Below are 15,035 nucleotides of genomic sequence, written 5' to 3' on the forward strand. Positions count from 1 at the left end.
GTTTGAGGGCGGTAAACAGTGATTTCCACTGGCACGCACACCGTTCATTAGTGGTGGTTGCTTATGGGTATACCAGCCACCACTGTTGCTTCAATGAGGGCATAAGTGGTGAGCCAATTAACAGCTTAAACAGGAAACATATTAGCCAATCCTGTTGGAGTAGAAGGGTTACAGTAGAAGAAGAACAGTAACTCCTTCTCACTCGTGATGCATACAGCTTTCAAGAGGAAGAAGCTTTTAAAACCTTTTCTTCCTGGGATGTGACTGTTGATTATAAACATTTAATTTTTACGTTAAAGTGAGTCATTCTCGTTTCCCCATTCATTTAGATAAGGGCTTTAAAATAACAACCCAGACATGAGTCAAAATAACAGTCAAGTCGCCAGACTTTCTTTTAGAGGGGCTTTGATGACGACCATCGTGACAGAAATGTTTCATTATCGGATAAAAACAGTCACTGTATTTTGTCTTGCAAAGGGATTTCCCTCTTAAGGGGCACAGACATAGGAAGAGCCTAGCAGTGACCATAACATGTCAATGAATTCAGCAACTTGTGGTGACGGTGGGGAAAAATAACCACTGGTGACACAAAGGGGGCGAATATTGAGGTAAATGTACCTCACCTTTAGGTGAGAGACTGAAGCAACAATCCGTGGAAGTAAAGGATACAGCTGTTGACATATGACTAAATACATTAGTGGATTACCTAGGCAACCGTCAGAGGTAAATCCCTTTATATGCGGACTGGGCTTTAGGGAACAAGTGCACCTAAACAATGTGCACAACGAAATACGCTCAACAGCTTAAGGGAGCCACTGAGTTCAGGCTTTTCCTTTAATTTGTCATCTATGCGTGTACAGCAGTATATATGACTGTAAAACATTTTAAAACTTATTTTTAACATCACCCAAAACTATCTTTATTTTATGTCATATTTATGGCTTTTATGAAAAGGTCTCTGAGTTTATCCTGCTTGATATTATTAAAATGATTATTGCAGGGGTGGAGAGGGTTCTGTTAAAAAACTAAGTAACTTGGCTGCATTTGATAATTAAACTTTTATAGCTTATTGGATCTGCTTGTGTGTTAGAGGTGAAATGTAGGCACAAAAACCACACCCACTCCCAAAGGAGGATGCGGAAAAACGGGATTTTTTTGTTGTGAAACTCTGTCCTCGGTAGTTATTGGATGATTGTTCCCAATTTACTACCCTTAAACTAGAAGCCTGAGTTTCTTGGTGGAGAAATGTATTAAAAATAAACAAACAAACAAAAAAAACCCAGCACTTAGTGGTTTTTGTTTGCATTGTCCCCTCATTGCAGACCTAGATAGAACAGATTAAAATCCGGGAAGGTGACAGGAAATTCCAGAGTTAGCTACGTCGCTCTCAAAACAGTCCGGGGTTGTGAGAGATCCCCGTCAGATACTGGCGCTATAGAGGGGAGATAAGTGCTGGCTAGGCCGAGAAGTGGAAAATGCAAGCAAGGGGGGCGGGGGATCTCACGTCACCACTTGCTGCACTGTTGAGCGTTCACGAGGGCAGGACTGGTCTCTGCAATGCAGCCTCCTGAGCAGCCGCTGGAGCTTGTTGGAGAAGTTTTTGTTCATCTGCCTGTACATAAGAGGCATTGCAAAGCTGCTGGAGAACGCCAACAGTTTAGATACGCATCTCAAGAAATAATAGATAGGTAAGTAACGTGCACTGCTAATGTATCCTGGTGCAACAACTACAGTATGTACTAAAAGAGTCATGTAGTACGGAGTCCACAGTACGAACTGCACACAGACTGAAGCTAGCAGCAACCTGTGTATGGAAGGGTCCAAGCGAGCAGAGTCCTGATCCAATGGTGTAGATTCCTTCCTGATGCGCAGAATGAGCACAAAAGCATAAAGCACAGCCAGGGCGGGCACCACGTAGCCGATGAACATCATGATCGAGTCCGCTGCCTCCTTGTTCTGCATTTTGGAGCATTCGACCATCTTGGTGGAGATGTGGTTGCACACATAGAAGAGCAGCGAGGAGAAGCTCGTGAGCACTGCGCCGCCCCAGATAAACCCGCACACGTGTTTGGTGTTATACACACTCGACATGTACGTGCGAGGCAGCGCGCGCTCTATGTAGTAGTCCAGACTGAGCAGCGTGGTGGAATACATGATAACCAGAGATGAGATGTTGAAGAGGATGAGTAGGGTGATGTAAACCTCATTGTTATACTCCCACACATGCCAGCGGGTGAAGGTGGAGCTCAGCAGCTCCACGGGCGCCACCAGGTTGAGCACGAGACCCGCAATGGCCATGTTGACAAAATAGACATCAGGCATGGTCATGGACACCTTGTTTGAGAGGTTGACCACGACCAGCAGCATATTGTAGCACAGGCCCAGTGGGAAACACACCAGGAGGTAGATGAGGGAGAGGATTGACAGGATGAGGCCAAAGTCCCGGCAGAGCCGGAAGTCCACGCTGGTGTCCGTCTCATTGTAAACCATGCAGATCCACATCGCTGGGCTCTGACACGGATCAAGCACTCTCAACAGGTCGACTGTGGACAGAGTCAAGGAGAAAAGAATTAGTCATTAATGAGATATGTGTATGATAAAGGTAAAAATAACATAGAATTCCTGGTAGATTCATTAAACTCTTAAGCTTTGCTATAAGGATTAGTTTACCATTCTTCTCAAAAACCATAAAGTTCACAACATCCTAAAGTTTGTGTGGCTTTTGTTTTCTTTTTGTTTGTTTAACATATATGAATTTCCCTCATCACGTGCTTCCACTGTCAGAAGCTGGAGGTAATGCACCTACACGCCTTTTGCCAAGTGCCACTGTACAAACAGGACAAACGCGCAAAGTCTGAGGTTAATAACTGTTAAAGAGTAATGTTTGGAATTCCTTTGAATAATAAATCCAAACACGGTGCAGTGCAAATTAGAACAGATAAAGATAAAGCGTGCCATAAATGTACCACAACTATGCAGAGTCATCAGAGAGCGGTTTAGGACTGAATGCGAGCTTCGAATAACAATCGAACGGTTACCAGAGAAAGCTGAATAGCACGTTTGCTATTTGAACTCTCCATCATTTTCAGACAGAGCAAATCATTAAGTAGCTTCTTGCGCCCTTTGAATCAGGGCATTGAAATCCTGAAAAAAGACGACTCTAGTGACACACAGGGAACAGTGAAGGACCTCTGAAATGCTAATGATGGTGGCCACCAATGAGGGCATAAGTGGTGAGCCAATTAACAGCTTAAACAGGAAACATATTAGCCAATCCTGTTGGAGTAGAAGGGTTACAGTAGAAGAAGAACAGTAACTCCTTCTCACTCGTGATGCATACAGCTTTCAAGAGGAAGAAGCTTTTAAAACCTTTTCTTCCTGGGATGTGACTGTTGATTATAAACATTTAATTTTTACGTTAAAGTGAGTCATTCTCGTTTCCCCATTCATTTAGATAAGGGCTTTAAAATAACAACCCAGACATGAGTCAAAATAACAGTCAAGTCGCCAGACTTTCTTTTAGAGGGGCTTTGATGACGACCATCGTGACAGAAATGTTTCATTATAGGATAAAAACAGTCACTGTATTTTGTCTTGCAAAGGGATTTCCCTCTTAAGGGGCACAGACATAGGAAGAGCCTAGCAGTGACCATAACATGTCAATGAATTCAGCAACTTGTGGTGACGGTGGGGAAAAATAACCACTGGTGACACAAAGGGGGCGAATATTGAGGTAAATGTACCTCACCTTTAGGTGAGAGACTGAAGCAACAATCCGTGGAAGTAAAGGATACAGCTGTTGACATATGACTAAATACATTAGTGGATTACCTAGGCAACCGTCAGAGGTAAATCCCTTTATATGCGGACTGGGCTTTAGGGAACAAGTGCACCTAAACAATGTGCACAACGAAATACGCTCAACAGCTTAAGGGAGCCACTGAGTTCAGGCTTTTCCTTTAATTTGTCATCTATGCGTGTACAGCAGTATATATGACTGTAAAACATTTTAAAACTTATTTTTAACATCACCCAAAACTATCTTTATTTTATGTCATATTTATGGCTTTTATGAAAAGGTCTCTGAGTTTATCCTGCTTGATATTATTAAAATGATTAGTTTTTTAAGCAAGGCCGCGACACAAAAACACGTCCACCACGTCTCGCCTATTATGCCACGGGTAACACTGTTAATTTCACTTCACTGCATCTGACTGACTGAATACAAACGCCTCACAATATGTTTGATTTGCTAGCTCAGCCTCAAAAACCCACCATTGCTCCTCACTGGCCAGAGCAAATGAGGCCTTTGTTCTGGTGGAAGAATACAAAACTGCATTTGTTTGACACCTTGGCGTCTCTCCCTCGCTCTGCCTCGGCCTCCTCGTTCTCCCTCCTACAGTTGCATGCAAGAGCGCCGCTGACTGTGCAGAGCTGCCCTTATATTTTTCATTCACACGCAGCGTGATAAAGAAGAACATTTCACAGACAGCTTTGGTGCCCAGTCAAAAGCATTTATCTTCCGTTCAAAGTTACTGCCAAGCTGCCTGGGGGCTGGGCAGGCGGCGATGGGTAGATTTATAAAGAGTGAAATGTGAAGCAGGCTTTGGTGAAGGGTCAGCGAAGGACGAGGTGTAGGTTGGAGTTCAGGACAAGGTCAAAAAACAAAGGAAAGGGGGAGACAGCGTAGATGTCAGGAACATTTAGGAGTGAAGCTGATGGGGCTGGATGATTTAGATGTTTCCTTACATAATTAACTGGGGTCATTCTTAGGAAGATTATTATTATAAGCTAAAGTAAATAACTCAGGTCCCACAATATTTCCTTTCCTCAGAACTAAATTGACAGATATGTTTCCACATGCAAAACTGCTTTTGGGAAGGGACGATAACATTTTTACATGGAAACAGTACGCCCGCTAATCTGTGCAGAATTTTCTGGAAATTTTCTCCCCGAGAACACCCTGAAACAAAGTGTAGGAAGGCAGTTTTGTTTTCAGAGAATGAGTAACGATGCCAGTAAAGGAGAAACATTCTTCTGTGTGCTTACGTAACACCACTACAGAGAGGCTGTTTTAGCCTTAAGCCTCTCACACACACACAGATACACTCAGTCTCTCCTCTGTGCTGCTCCAATTGGCTGCAACGGGGCTGTAGTGGGGGCTGGAGCACAGAGACGGACAAGAAGTGGATCGGGAGGAGGGCAATCTTCACCGAGTTGGGAGCACTGGTCAGCCCACTTGTAAACACTGCTCTCAAACACCGGCAGCTTGGTGACTCATTGACGAAAGCAGACCTTGAAAAAAAAGCACACTATAACCAGTGCTCCTCTTTTCATCGATTCGTGCTAAACCCCCCTCACCACCACCACCACCACAATGCTTCCATATACTAAGAAGTACAGTAAGCTTATTCACTCTTTACTTCCTCCCACAACCTTTCATCACTTACAGAGAAAATGACTTAAGGGGAAGTTCGTGATTATTAAAGAGGACTCACTGCAATGTGGCTGGCAGTCCTCATTAATTAGCACCTGCTGTATACGGACATTTCTAACTCCCTGTCATTAACACATTGGCTCACTCTACAGCTTCTGATAGCTGCAGGAGTTGTTAAAAAAAGAGGGCAACTGTTTTCTCTCGTATGTATGACTCGAACATTTGCACTTTGTGTAGGTTTCTAATTTATTTCTATCTAATTATCTTATTAAAAAAAGTCTATTATGCTTGAGAATGTGAATCCCAAGTTAAGAAAACAGGTTAAAAGTGTAATTCTGTAACACTGCTGGTGAGTTTTCTTTCCATTTCCCTTAAAACCATCTGTGGGATGCCAAAAACCCTCAGGAAAATCCCTGATACGCATCTCAGTTTATTCCCCTGACACTCTTCCCATCCAAAGGAGTGCTCATCGGGCCAAAAACAGATCTTAGTTTGCTTTTCAGGAACAAATTTAGTGACCTTCTGGACAGTACTCCCCCCATGAGGACAAAGTTGTGCTTTCCTGTTGCGGGCACATAGATGGTGGGAATCACAAAGTCACTCAGGATGCAGTGATGCTCAACAACTCCAGAAGAAAAAGCCCCATTAATAATCTCCATAGGGAATCGGAGCCGTATTGTTGTAACCCTCCAAAGCAGAGTTAATAGGAGCTGTCTGCTGTTGTTGTGGAAATCCACTTACAGAATCTGTAATCTGTAATTTGACTAAAATATCGATATCTGACAGCGGCATATCAATAATTGCATTGCGAGAGGAAGCAATGCTGGCGTATTGATATTTTTCTCCACTTAAAGGTCGCATTTTCTCTCTGCTTCTATTCTTTTTGAACAGTAGGAAAAAGGCTGTACGTCATGCGAGAGGAAAAATAACGGGAGCGTTCATGCTTGCTGTCATCGCCTTCGTGAATGACAACAGTAACAGTAACAGCCTTTTTGCCATTGTGGTGCGATTGGCGTGACCATGTTGGAGACACGATTTCACGATCGTGTTGGTCTTAACCGCCATTTCTGTGATATATCAGTACACAAAGTCACAGATGATATACACAGAGAGACACTGCAACAGTTTGGAAAAAAATTAGACTTTCTGGAGAAAACTCCTTTGCTTCCTGTTTTGACTTTTTCCAGCATTGATGCTGAGGTTTGTTTGTTTTTTCTGAGCTCTGACACGACGACTGCACACCTCAAATGCCGGTGTCAAATAGTTGTGAGGCTGTGGAGACTTGTGGAGTGCACAAAAACCAATGCTCTGACCATAAACAAAGCTTTAGAGGGATCACACTGAAAATGCATAGTAAAACAACCATTGCCGATTTTCTCAGACAATATTATGCATTAAAAAATATGACCAAAAGACATGCATTGTCTTAATTACCAATCCAATCTTACAAACAACCAATGCAGTGCAGAGTATATCAGAGTTGCATTATTAATATTATTTTTGCAAAGATGAATCTTTAAATGACCTGCTATGTAAAATTGGAAAAGCCCACATTCTAATGAATGTTTTCGTATAATCCTTGTGGACTGCTCGCTGTTTACCAAAAGCATTCATTCACTCTAGGCAACAACCACTCATGTCGTGAAAGTCAGTGCACTTTAGCTCTGCGCGTTTTGCCAGCAGCCCACGATAATGAAATCACTAGTTTTCTACTCAGCTGAGGGAAAAACAAGCGGGGTGTAAGAAAACGTCCACCCCTGACTCGGAGGCAGAACAGCTTCATGCTGCATGATCCACGTCTGTTTTGATTCAGTGTAATGAGGGCCATTTCATTTTCTATCCCATTTTGGAGCCTGTCAAGGCTACAGCTGGAGGTGACGTTGTTGGGGTTGAGTGAAGGTCAGAGAGAGACACTACACCCAGCTGTTATTACGGCACGAGCGCTGTCAGAGCAGTTGTGGTCAGGGCTAAGCTCATGCAGTCATTGAAGTATGCATATTATCTTTTATTAATTTCCAAGGAGAATGGTAACTTGTCACTTTATTTTCCTTTCATACGGTTGTTGAATAAAGTCTTTCAAGGACCGTTCCTTAGAGAACATGCCCATCACGGTTCCCTTCTTTTATGCTACATTAATTATGAGCTGTGCTAACAGGAGATATAACTATTCATTCATTTACATCTACTGCTACAAGCATGCAAACCAGGAGAGAGCTCTATAGCCTAAGCTGAAAACTCTTGAACGTGACTTTGACTGCAGTTGTACACTTGGTTAAACCTTGTCTGAACTTTTTGCACTACGCCATGTGAAAAGTCGTTAAGTTTATTATCCCCAGAGGGGGCAGCCCTGCTTCGGCATGCTTCGGCCCCACCAAACACGATCGTGTAACAGTGACGCCCACGTGCTTGACGTCTCAGCGTTCTGAAGCCAGATATCACCGCCTGATGGGAGCAGTGTGACATACTGGGCGCACACCCCTCGTATAGCCTTACTGGAATTTACAGGCCCTTCTCAGAAAGCTGCGAGTGATGTCACATGATTCTGTAGCCATGTCTACAGCAACACAGCAGCAGCAGAATGTACTACAGCCAGAAAATAAGATTACGCCACTCGTTTTTGCACGTTTTTGTGCAAGGGTGTTTCCGGGGCTTTTTCAAACGGCTGTCCACGGGACGGAAATCATAATATTTGATTAGAAATAAACAGTGTAGAAAATTGGCTTTGAATATATTGGACACTGAAGATTGTTTTTGCATGGACTATTTGTTTTCCAATATTTAGACTGTTAAAAATATATAAAGAAATATGCTTCAAGTATCTAAAATTAAAGCAAGCGTTATTCTTATCATCATATATAGGATATTATTGAATCATAACTACTGATTTATTAATGTGGACATTGGTTTATTGTTATGTATGTATTGTATAACTACAGCATTGATATAAAATGGTACATTAAGTACAATCTTTATATTCAAAATAACCCACACTCTGAGGGGTGGCCATCACCCCAGTAGACTCGCCTCAGATACTGTTGCTATGCAGCAACATCAGACGTGACAGGTGACACAATACAGCACATGCGTTTCTTTAATAACCCTCAAATCTACAAAGTAACTCATTGCATTCCAATTCAAGCCCTGGGGAAAGGTTCTATGCACAAATTGTACAAATTGTTATCAGTTTTTGTACAGTGGAGGCAAAATAGCTTGAGTCTGAAAGCTTTTAAACGGCACATTTTCCTGCAAACGATAGAGATCTGCTTCCTTGATTAATGAGCGCATCACTGATGCTTTAATGGATTATCTACTTCAAAAGGGGTGTCAAACATCATCTGATTATCTTTGAGGAAACAGTAGTTCCTCTTATTGAGTTCTAGTGTAACAGAGTCTGGTCAAACATAGGTCGGTCTGAGTCTCAGCAGACTTCCCGGCTTCTTTTCCGGCAACTTGCTGAACTGTCAGCGGCTTCAACAAAGTGAAGAGTTCAATGGTCAGCACAAAGCAGGCTTACTGTCATTAAGCCACAGCCACACACGCCCAGTTGCCCTCCGGTCACATGGATGAAGTTGATGACAACAAGTGCAAAGACCGAGTCTTAAGAAGCATTTCATTTGGGTGACAAGCACCACTGACTAGTGGCTAGAGCTACTTCGCAATGAAGTGGCACCCATTTCAAAATGAATGATAAAATATAGTAATTACCAGTAATAACCTTCCTGCATCTGCTAAAAGCAATGATGAAGTAAAAAAAGGACTGAAGTAGGTAAAGCAAAGACACACGATCTGTCAAAACAAACCGAAAGTTGGGTGTAAAACCTCATTAAAATTAAGATTAAGACTATTTTTTGTGTGTATCTTAATGGTTTAGCACTACAAGACTGTATATGTGTAGGCATGGATATAAGGGAGCGCATTCAGACCTAGGTAACAAAGCTGTGCTCATGTTGCAGCTTGTCATAACATACATATTCCTCACAGTTAACAGAGCCACTAGTTTTAGCTCCCAACAGAAGGTATCAACAACAGATTGGAAATGATTATTCATATAAAGAGCAGATTACCTGAGAGGCCTTTTGATCAAAATGATACAACTTTTTTTCTCCCCTGCACCTCAGAAAGTTGATCCCGTGAGAAACCTCCTCGTCAGGTGTTGTTTTCCAAATACAAGCCCGTCGCTAAAATTGTGGAACTTCTGAAGCTGAACAAAGCTAAGAAAACACCAGCTAATGGAGTTGGAGGGGGGGTTTATTTATTTTTCTTCACGCCGTGTCATTACACTTGACCAGGCAGATGAAAGCGAGGATAGCTGTCACGACTTTACCATTATTTATTACACCCCCTTCTTTGTTGGCACAACTGCGACTACTCACTCTCGCATCTAGTCATCCCCAGCGGTGCAAATTCACTTCTTCCCACTTTCAGGTGAAAGCCAGAGACCGATACCTTTCGTATTTGTCGAGATGAAACAATGGAAACGAGAAGAGAACTCACCACAAACGTATAGGCTTGGATCGGTGACAACCCTAGGGAGGCATTGGGTTTTGATGTAGCATTTCCACTGGCATTTCTCAGTCGTTTCATTTGGGTATGGAAAAAAAAGACTTGCGCTCGTGAAAAGTAAAACAGCGGGAAGGGAAAAATCACGTTTTAGTGGATTTCAGTTGTTTCGCTTCGCATCTATCAACTTTTCGGACGAGGCTGGATCTGAAAGGGGGCCGACCGTTACAGGCATTACTACTGCTGGAGTGCTGCTGAGCTCTACAGTGTGTACACACGTGACCCTCCCCCACTGTCTCCTCACTCCGCTCCCCGCTGCTGCTGCTGCCGCTCCATGGTCGCGAGGCCCGAGTGGCCGTTCTGTGCTCTGATTGGATGGAGGACAGGGAGGTGGGGCGCGAGGGACACCCCCCCCACACACACACACACGAACACACACACAAACTCGTGTTTTCATCACTTTAGAGGACATTACTTTGATTTATGTTTGTTTCCTGGAGTCCTGTCTTAACGTTCAACTTAATCCAAACCTTATCCAAACCTCAAGCTAAGCCTTCATACTAAACTCAGTTACGAACGTTTGGTGGACTTAATTTTGTATACCCCCCAAAAAGGAGTCCAATGAATCTCCAGGACATCATGGTGCAAAATATACACAGTAATTCATCAGAAGAATGGCATAATACACAGCCTGATTTGTTATGGACTTCTCTGTGAATGGCGAAATCTCAAAACATTCATCATGAATAAACAGAACATTTTTGTAGCAGTCTGTCCCCCAATTTTGTTTTGCTTAACTCCAACCAGGAACTTAACCCTTTTATGCAATGCTTAATTTTAACCATCCAATCAACCTAATCCTACCTAAACCTATTCCCAACATAACTAGTTGTCCCTAACTTACCTAACCTCTACCTTAATTTACTTACCTGTTCAAAACAACATGAAAAAAAATATACAGGTAACCTAAAGTTTTGTCACAGGACAGACAAAGTGCTTTTATGATGATGCACACACAAAATAGGCATGCATTCCTCCTCCTCTACATTCCACACAGTTTGTAACAGGATCACTGGGCGGCATTATTTTTAGATTAGTTTTTGGGGTGAAAGACAAAACAGCTACCAATGTTATGTTTTTCTGAGATGTAGTATCCTGTCTGAGCAAAGTATTTTTGAACTTTAAATGCATGGGTCTGTTACTTAAGCTGTATTTCACAGTTTGGTTTATTGTCTCATCACAATCTAAAACAATCCAGCTCATTGTTTTAAAAGATGCGTTTTTTTAAAGGCCAAAGGACCCCTAACCATAACCTAATTTAATGTTGGGTTCAGACAACCCAGTGATGGTAAGTCGATTGGTCTGGGATCAGTGTATAATCTGTCAAAGACATCAGGTTGTGAAAGAATAGGGCAAAAGCTGAGTTTGTATTGCTGAAACTCTGGGGTACAAACAAAGTTTCCAAACCTCCTTTCCAACTTAATGTTGCAAGTTGCATGACTTGCTTTACTCTTAAACTCTTATTGTGATTCAAAAGCTTTGACATGCAACATTTTTAGGCGCTCTTGCTCAATTCATTTCAATCAGAACTGATCAGAAATTTGAATTTGGCTTTCAACCCATTACTGACCTTCATAACACCTGCAAAGTTCAAAGTAGCTTTGGTGTTTCTCCAGCTGATTAAACAGTAACTGTTGAGAGCAACACCAGAAACAATTGAAGTCTTGATAGAGGTGAAGACAGATGCCTGTATATACAATTTCTGCTGTGGCTTTGTATGATTCCTGAGAAAAATATTGTGTTTTAATGCATTTTGACACATTTTTATAAACTAAAGAGAAAATTAAATGAGAAAGTAATGATAACGTTCCGTTTCTGTTTTCTGTAATGAAGATGAAATGCAATGTTCCCGTCTCTCAGAAAGAAAGAAAACAAAGGTTACATTCATAACCCCAAACGTAGCGTACTGGTGGATTTCTACTTTGTTACACGCACGAGGAAGAAATTGGAATATAACAAAGCTTGTAATTAGCTTGAGGAAACATTACAATAAATGCAGTACAATAAAAATCGTTTGCATTGTCCTGCTGAATGGACTCTGAAAAAGCAGCGGGAGTTTGGTTAAGGAGCTTAAGCATTATAATGCAAATTGTTTACAGTTTAAAGCAGAAATCCGGATTATGAGACATGTCAGTAACATAAAAAGTAACACTATAGGATTATTGCAACTAATAGCTCATTTTGCCAAACATTACATTGTTACAAGATAATGGGCCAAGTTAGAAACTCATTTATTTAAAAGCAATGGTGTTTCAAGAAGAAATATGCAATTATTGGGATATCATCATTTTATAGCTGAACTGGAGCTCAGTGATCTTAAGTATTTAAATTACCCTACAACAAAAACCTTTTTGCCCATACAGGAGTCATACATAGAGTGTGAATTTACTGCTTACCTGAGGGAAGGAGGAATACAGTAACAAAGTAAAACACAGTATTCAAGGACATAAAACATATACTTCATTAATATCTAAGAGAAGTAGAAGTACAGTACCTGTGCTTTTTGTGCTTCGTCGTCTCAGTTAGTATTCCTGCCCTTTAAGAGTGCTGAACATTAGTCTCTTGTTCCACTTTCAAAGAAACAAAGTAGCTACATCGGCACAATTTCTGGTGGTTACTTACAGCCAGTCAAAGATACTGAGAACTGTGATGTTCAAGAACATTAAGTTTAATCAGATAAGTAGTCATAATACAGGAAACTGTATGCTACACTATTTCCTTTGTTATCATTGACTCTGTCAGCTAATAAGAACTGAAAACTCTGTGCTATACATGCAAAAGGCAGGGATACTGAGTATCGCATGAGTGTGTTAGTTTATTAGTCAGTGTTACAAAAGGCTTGGACCAAGCAGAAAAATGTCAACAATAGTACAACTATCTAGCAACATAAAGGCATCACGAAAAAGAGTCTAACCTTTACAAAACAGAAGCAGTTGTAGTTCCGTTTCACAACTAGATTGAAAGTGGCCACTCTGTAAATTAAGTATAACTTCAATCCCCAGAGTTCTTGTAAAGTGTTTATTTTCCTTGTTCCTGCTTGTCTCAGTCTTTTATCATTGCTTTTCAGCTAATTGAGGTGCTGCAGTAGAACAGCACACACTCGCTGCACTTCTTGTGAAAGCATTGCCCTGGAGACAGAGATGTTGTTCCAGTGATTACACCGTTGACTGTGTTCCTTTGTCCGGTAAGACATTCAGAATTTGTCACATTGTCCTTGGAACACAAAGTGCTCATTCATGCAACCACCCCCTCTGCTTCTGAAAAAAACTGATCAAATTCATGAACGATTGGTTTTCTTTACAATCAGTGAATTTCAGTATTACGTTAATCTCACAGCCCGCTGTCTCGCAGATTGACAGTCTGTTTTATATCATGAAATTGCATTCAATTGTTTAAGGCCATTGAGGCGAACTTTAAGTAAGGAACAATTAAAAGCAGGGGCACGTTCAACCCCACAGGTATTCATTGAATCATATACTTAAATGATTGATCATTAAAAAGCAAAAAAAACAAAAAACAAATCCCCCACATTTCCTTTAATGCACAGAGATCTAGAAAACAGATACCTGCTACTAGGAAACCAGTTTTATTTATTTAACTACCACATGTCCATGCTACAGTATTGTTTGGCCTATTTGTGTGTTTCTTGATCACACTGGAGGGGGAAATGTGTGGTAGGTGTTATTTATGTGCTAATATTAGGTCGCTTTAACATGTTGCTAGATGGTTGCTAGGCAGTTATAATGAAAATGTTATCACCATAAATGAGAAGCAACCAGGTATTTTAAAACTAAAATGCTTTTATAAGATGTGATGGGTGCAAAAAGGTCAAAATAATTTTAGCCTGTTGCTAGAATGTTGGCAGGCAATGTGATTGCATCGTAATGCATCATCATATCAATTCAGCTTTTGTGGCTATAAATTTGATGTCACTGTTGCAAAATAAAAATGATCTGATACATCTGTAACATTTTACAAGTGTATAAATGTTTTTTAAAAATGGGTCATTTTAGCCAGGTAAGGTTTGGTTGCTATGGTGTTAAGAGGAGTTTGCAGATAAAGAAACAAACAGAATGAGATTTTATGTATTATACTTACCATTTTGTCATGTAAACTTGGGTCTGCACAGGCTATCCAGGTTGGATGAACAATTCTGACAGCTTAGATATTTCAGGTTCACCTATGCTGCACATCTGTTGTAGCTAATCAAGACACAATCTCTTGTCAAAAATTTATTTTAAACTATCACATACCCTGGTTGAATGTTCTCCATCATCCATATCTGCATCACAACATAATTTCACAAACTAATTTCTAAAGTTTTGGGACTCCAGCAAACTATAATGAGAAACATTATCGACAAATGGCGAAAACATGGAACAGTGGAGAACCTTCCCAGGAGTGGCCGGCTGACCAAAATTACCCCAAACGTGCAGCGATGACTCATCCAAGAGGTCACAAAAACCCCCAGAACAACACCCAAAGAACTGCAGGCCTCCCTTGCCTCAGTTAAGGTCAGAGTTCATTATTCAACAATAAGAAGAAGAGAAGAATAAAGAGACTGTGAAAAAATGCCACCCATGGGAGAGTTCAAGGAGAAAACAATTGCTGACCAAAAAGTACACAAAGGCTTGTCTCACATTTGCCAAAAAAACAGCTTGATGATCCCCAAGACATAACATATTCTGGGAATTTATTCTGTGGAATGATGAGACTAAAGCGGAACCTTTTGGAAGGTTTGAGTCCTGTTACATGTGACGTGAAACAAACGCAGCATTTCAGGAAAGAAACATTGTACCAACAGTAAAATATGGTGGTAGTGTGATGGTCTGGGGCTGCTTTGCTACCTGGGGACCTGGAAGAAATGGAAATGGAACTGTGAATTCTGCTGTCTACCAAAACATCCTGAAGGAGAATGTCTAGCCATTTGTTCGTGACCATAAGTTGAAGTGCACTGGAGTTCTGCAGCAGGACAATTATCCAAACCAAACCAGCAAGTCAACCCCTGAATGGCTTAAGAAAAACAAAACAAAGACTT

The 15,035-nt window shown here is 41.2% G+C and overlaps 1 protein-coding gene across 2 annotated transcripts; it reads right to left on the reverse strand.

The window, feature by feature from the left end:
- Positions 1 to 472: 472 nt before the first annotated feature.
- Positions 473 to 10,230, reverse strand: gpr146 (G protein-coupled receptor 146). 2 transcript variants are annotated; one of them, XM_085352667.1, is made up of 2 exons: positions 9,932 to 10,230; positions 473 to 2,543 (listed from the first exon to the last, which is right to left on the reverse strand). In XM_085352667.1, exon 2 carries the CDS (start codon positions 2,500 to 2,502, stop codon positions 1,501 to 1,503), a length of 1,002 nt encoding a protein of 333 aa, XP_085208793.1. In that variant the 5' UTR covers positions 2,503 to 2,543; positions 9,932 to 10,230; the 3' UTR covers positions 473 to 1,500. The 2 variants fall into 2 exon arrangements, with proteins under 2 accessions (XP_085208793.1, XP_085208794.1); XM_085352668.1 differs by lacking the exon at positions 9,932 to 10,230 and adding an exon at positions 9,502 to 9,539.
- Between the last annotated feature and the right edge of the window lie 4,805 nt (positions 10,231 to 15,035).

Source organism: Diplotaxodon limnothrissa, linkage group LG4 (assembly GCF_057381915.1).
Source record: "Diplotaxodon limnothrissa isolate DT_005_m linkage group LG4, D_limnothrissa_male_GT1.1, whole genome shotgun sequence".
Lineage (NCBI taxonomy): Eukaryota > Metazoa > Chordata > Actinopteri > Cichliformes > Cichlidae > Diplotaxodon > Diplotaxodon limnothrissa.

Bases quoted from the DNA above. Each gene is read 5' to 3' on its own strand.
- gpr146 (XM_085352667.1), bottom strand. From the start codon at position 2,502: ATGTGGATCTGCATGGTTTACAATGAGACGGACACCAGCGTGGACTTC.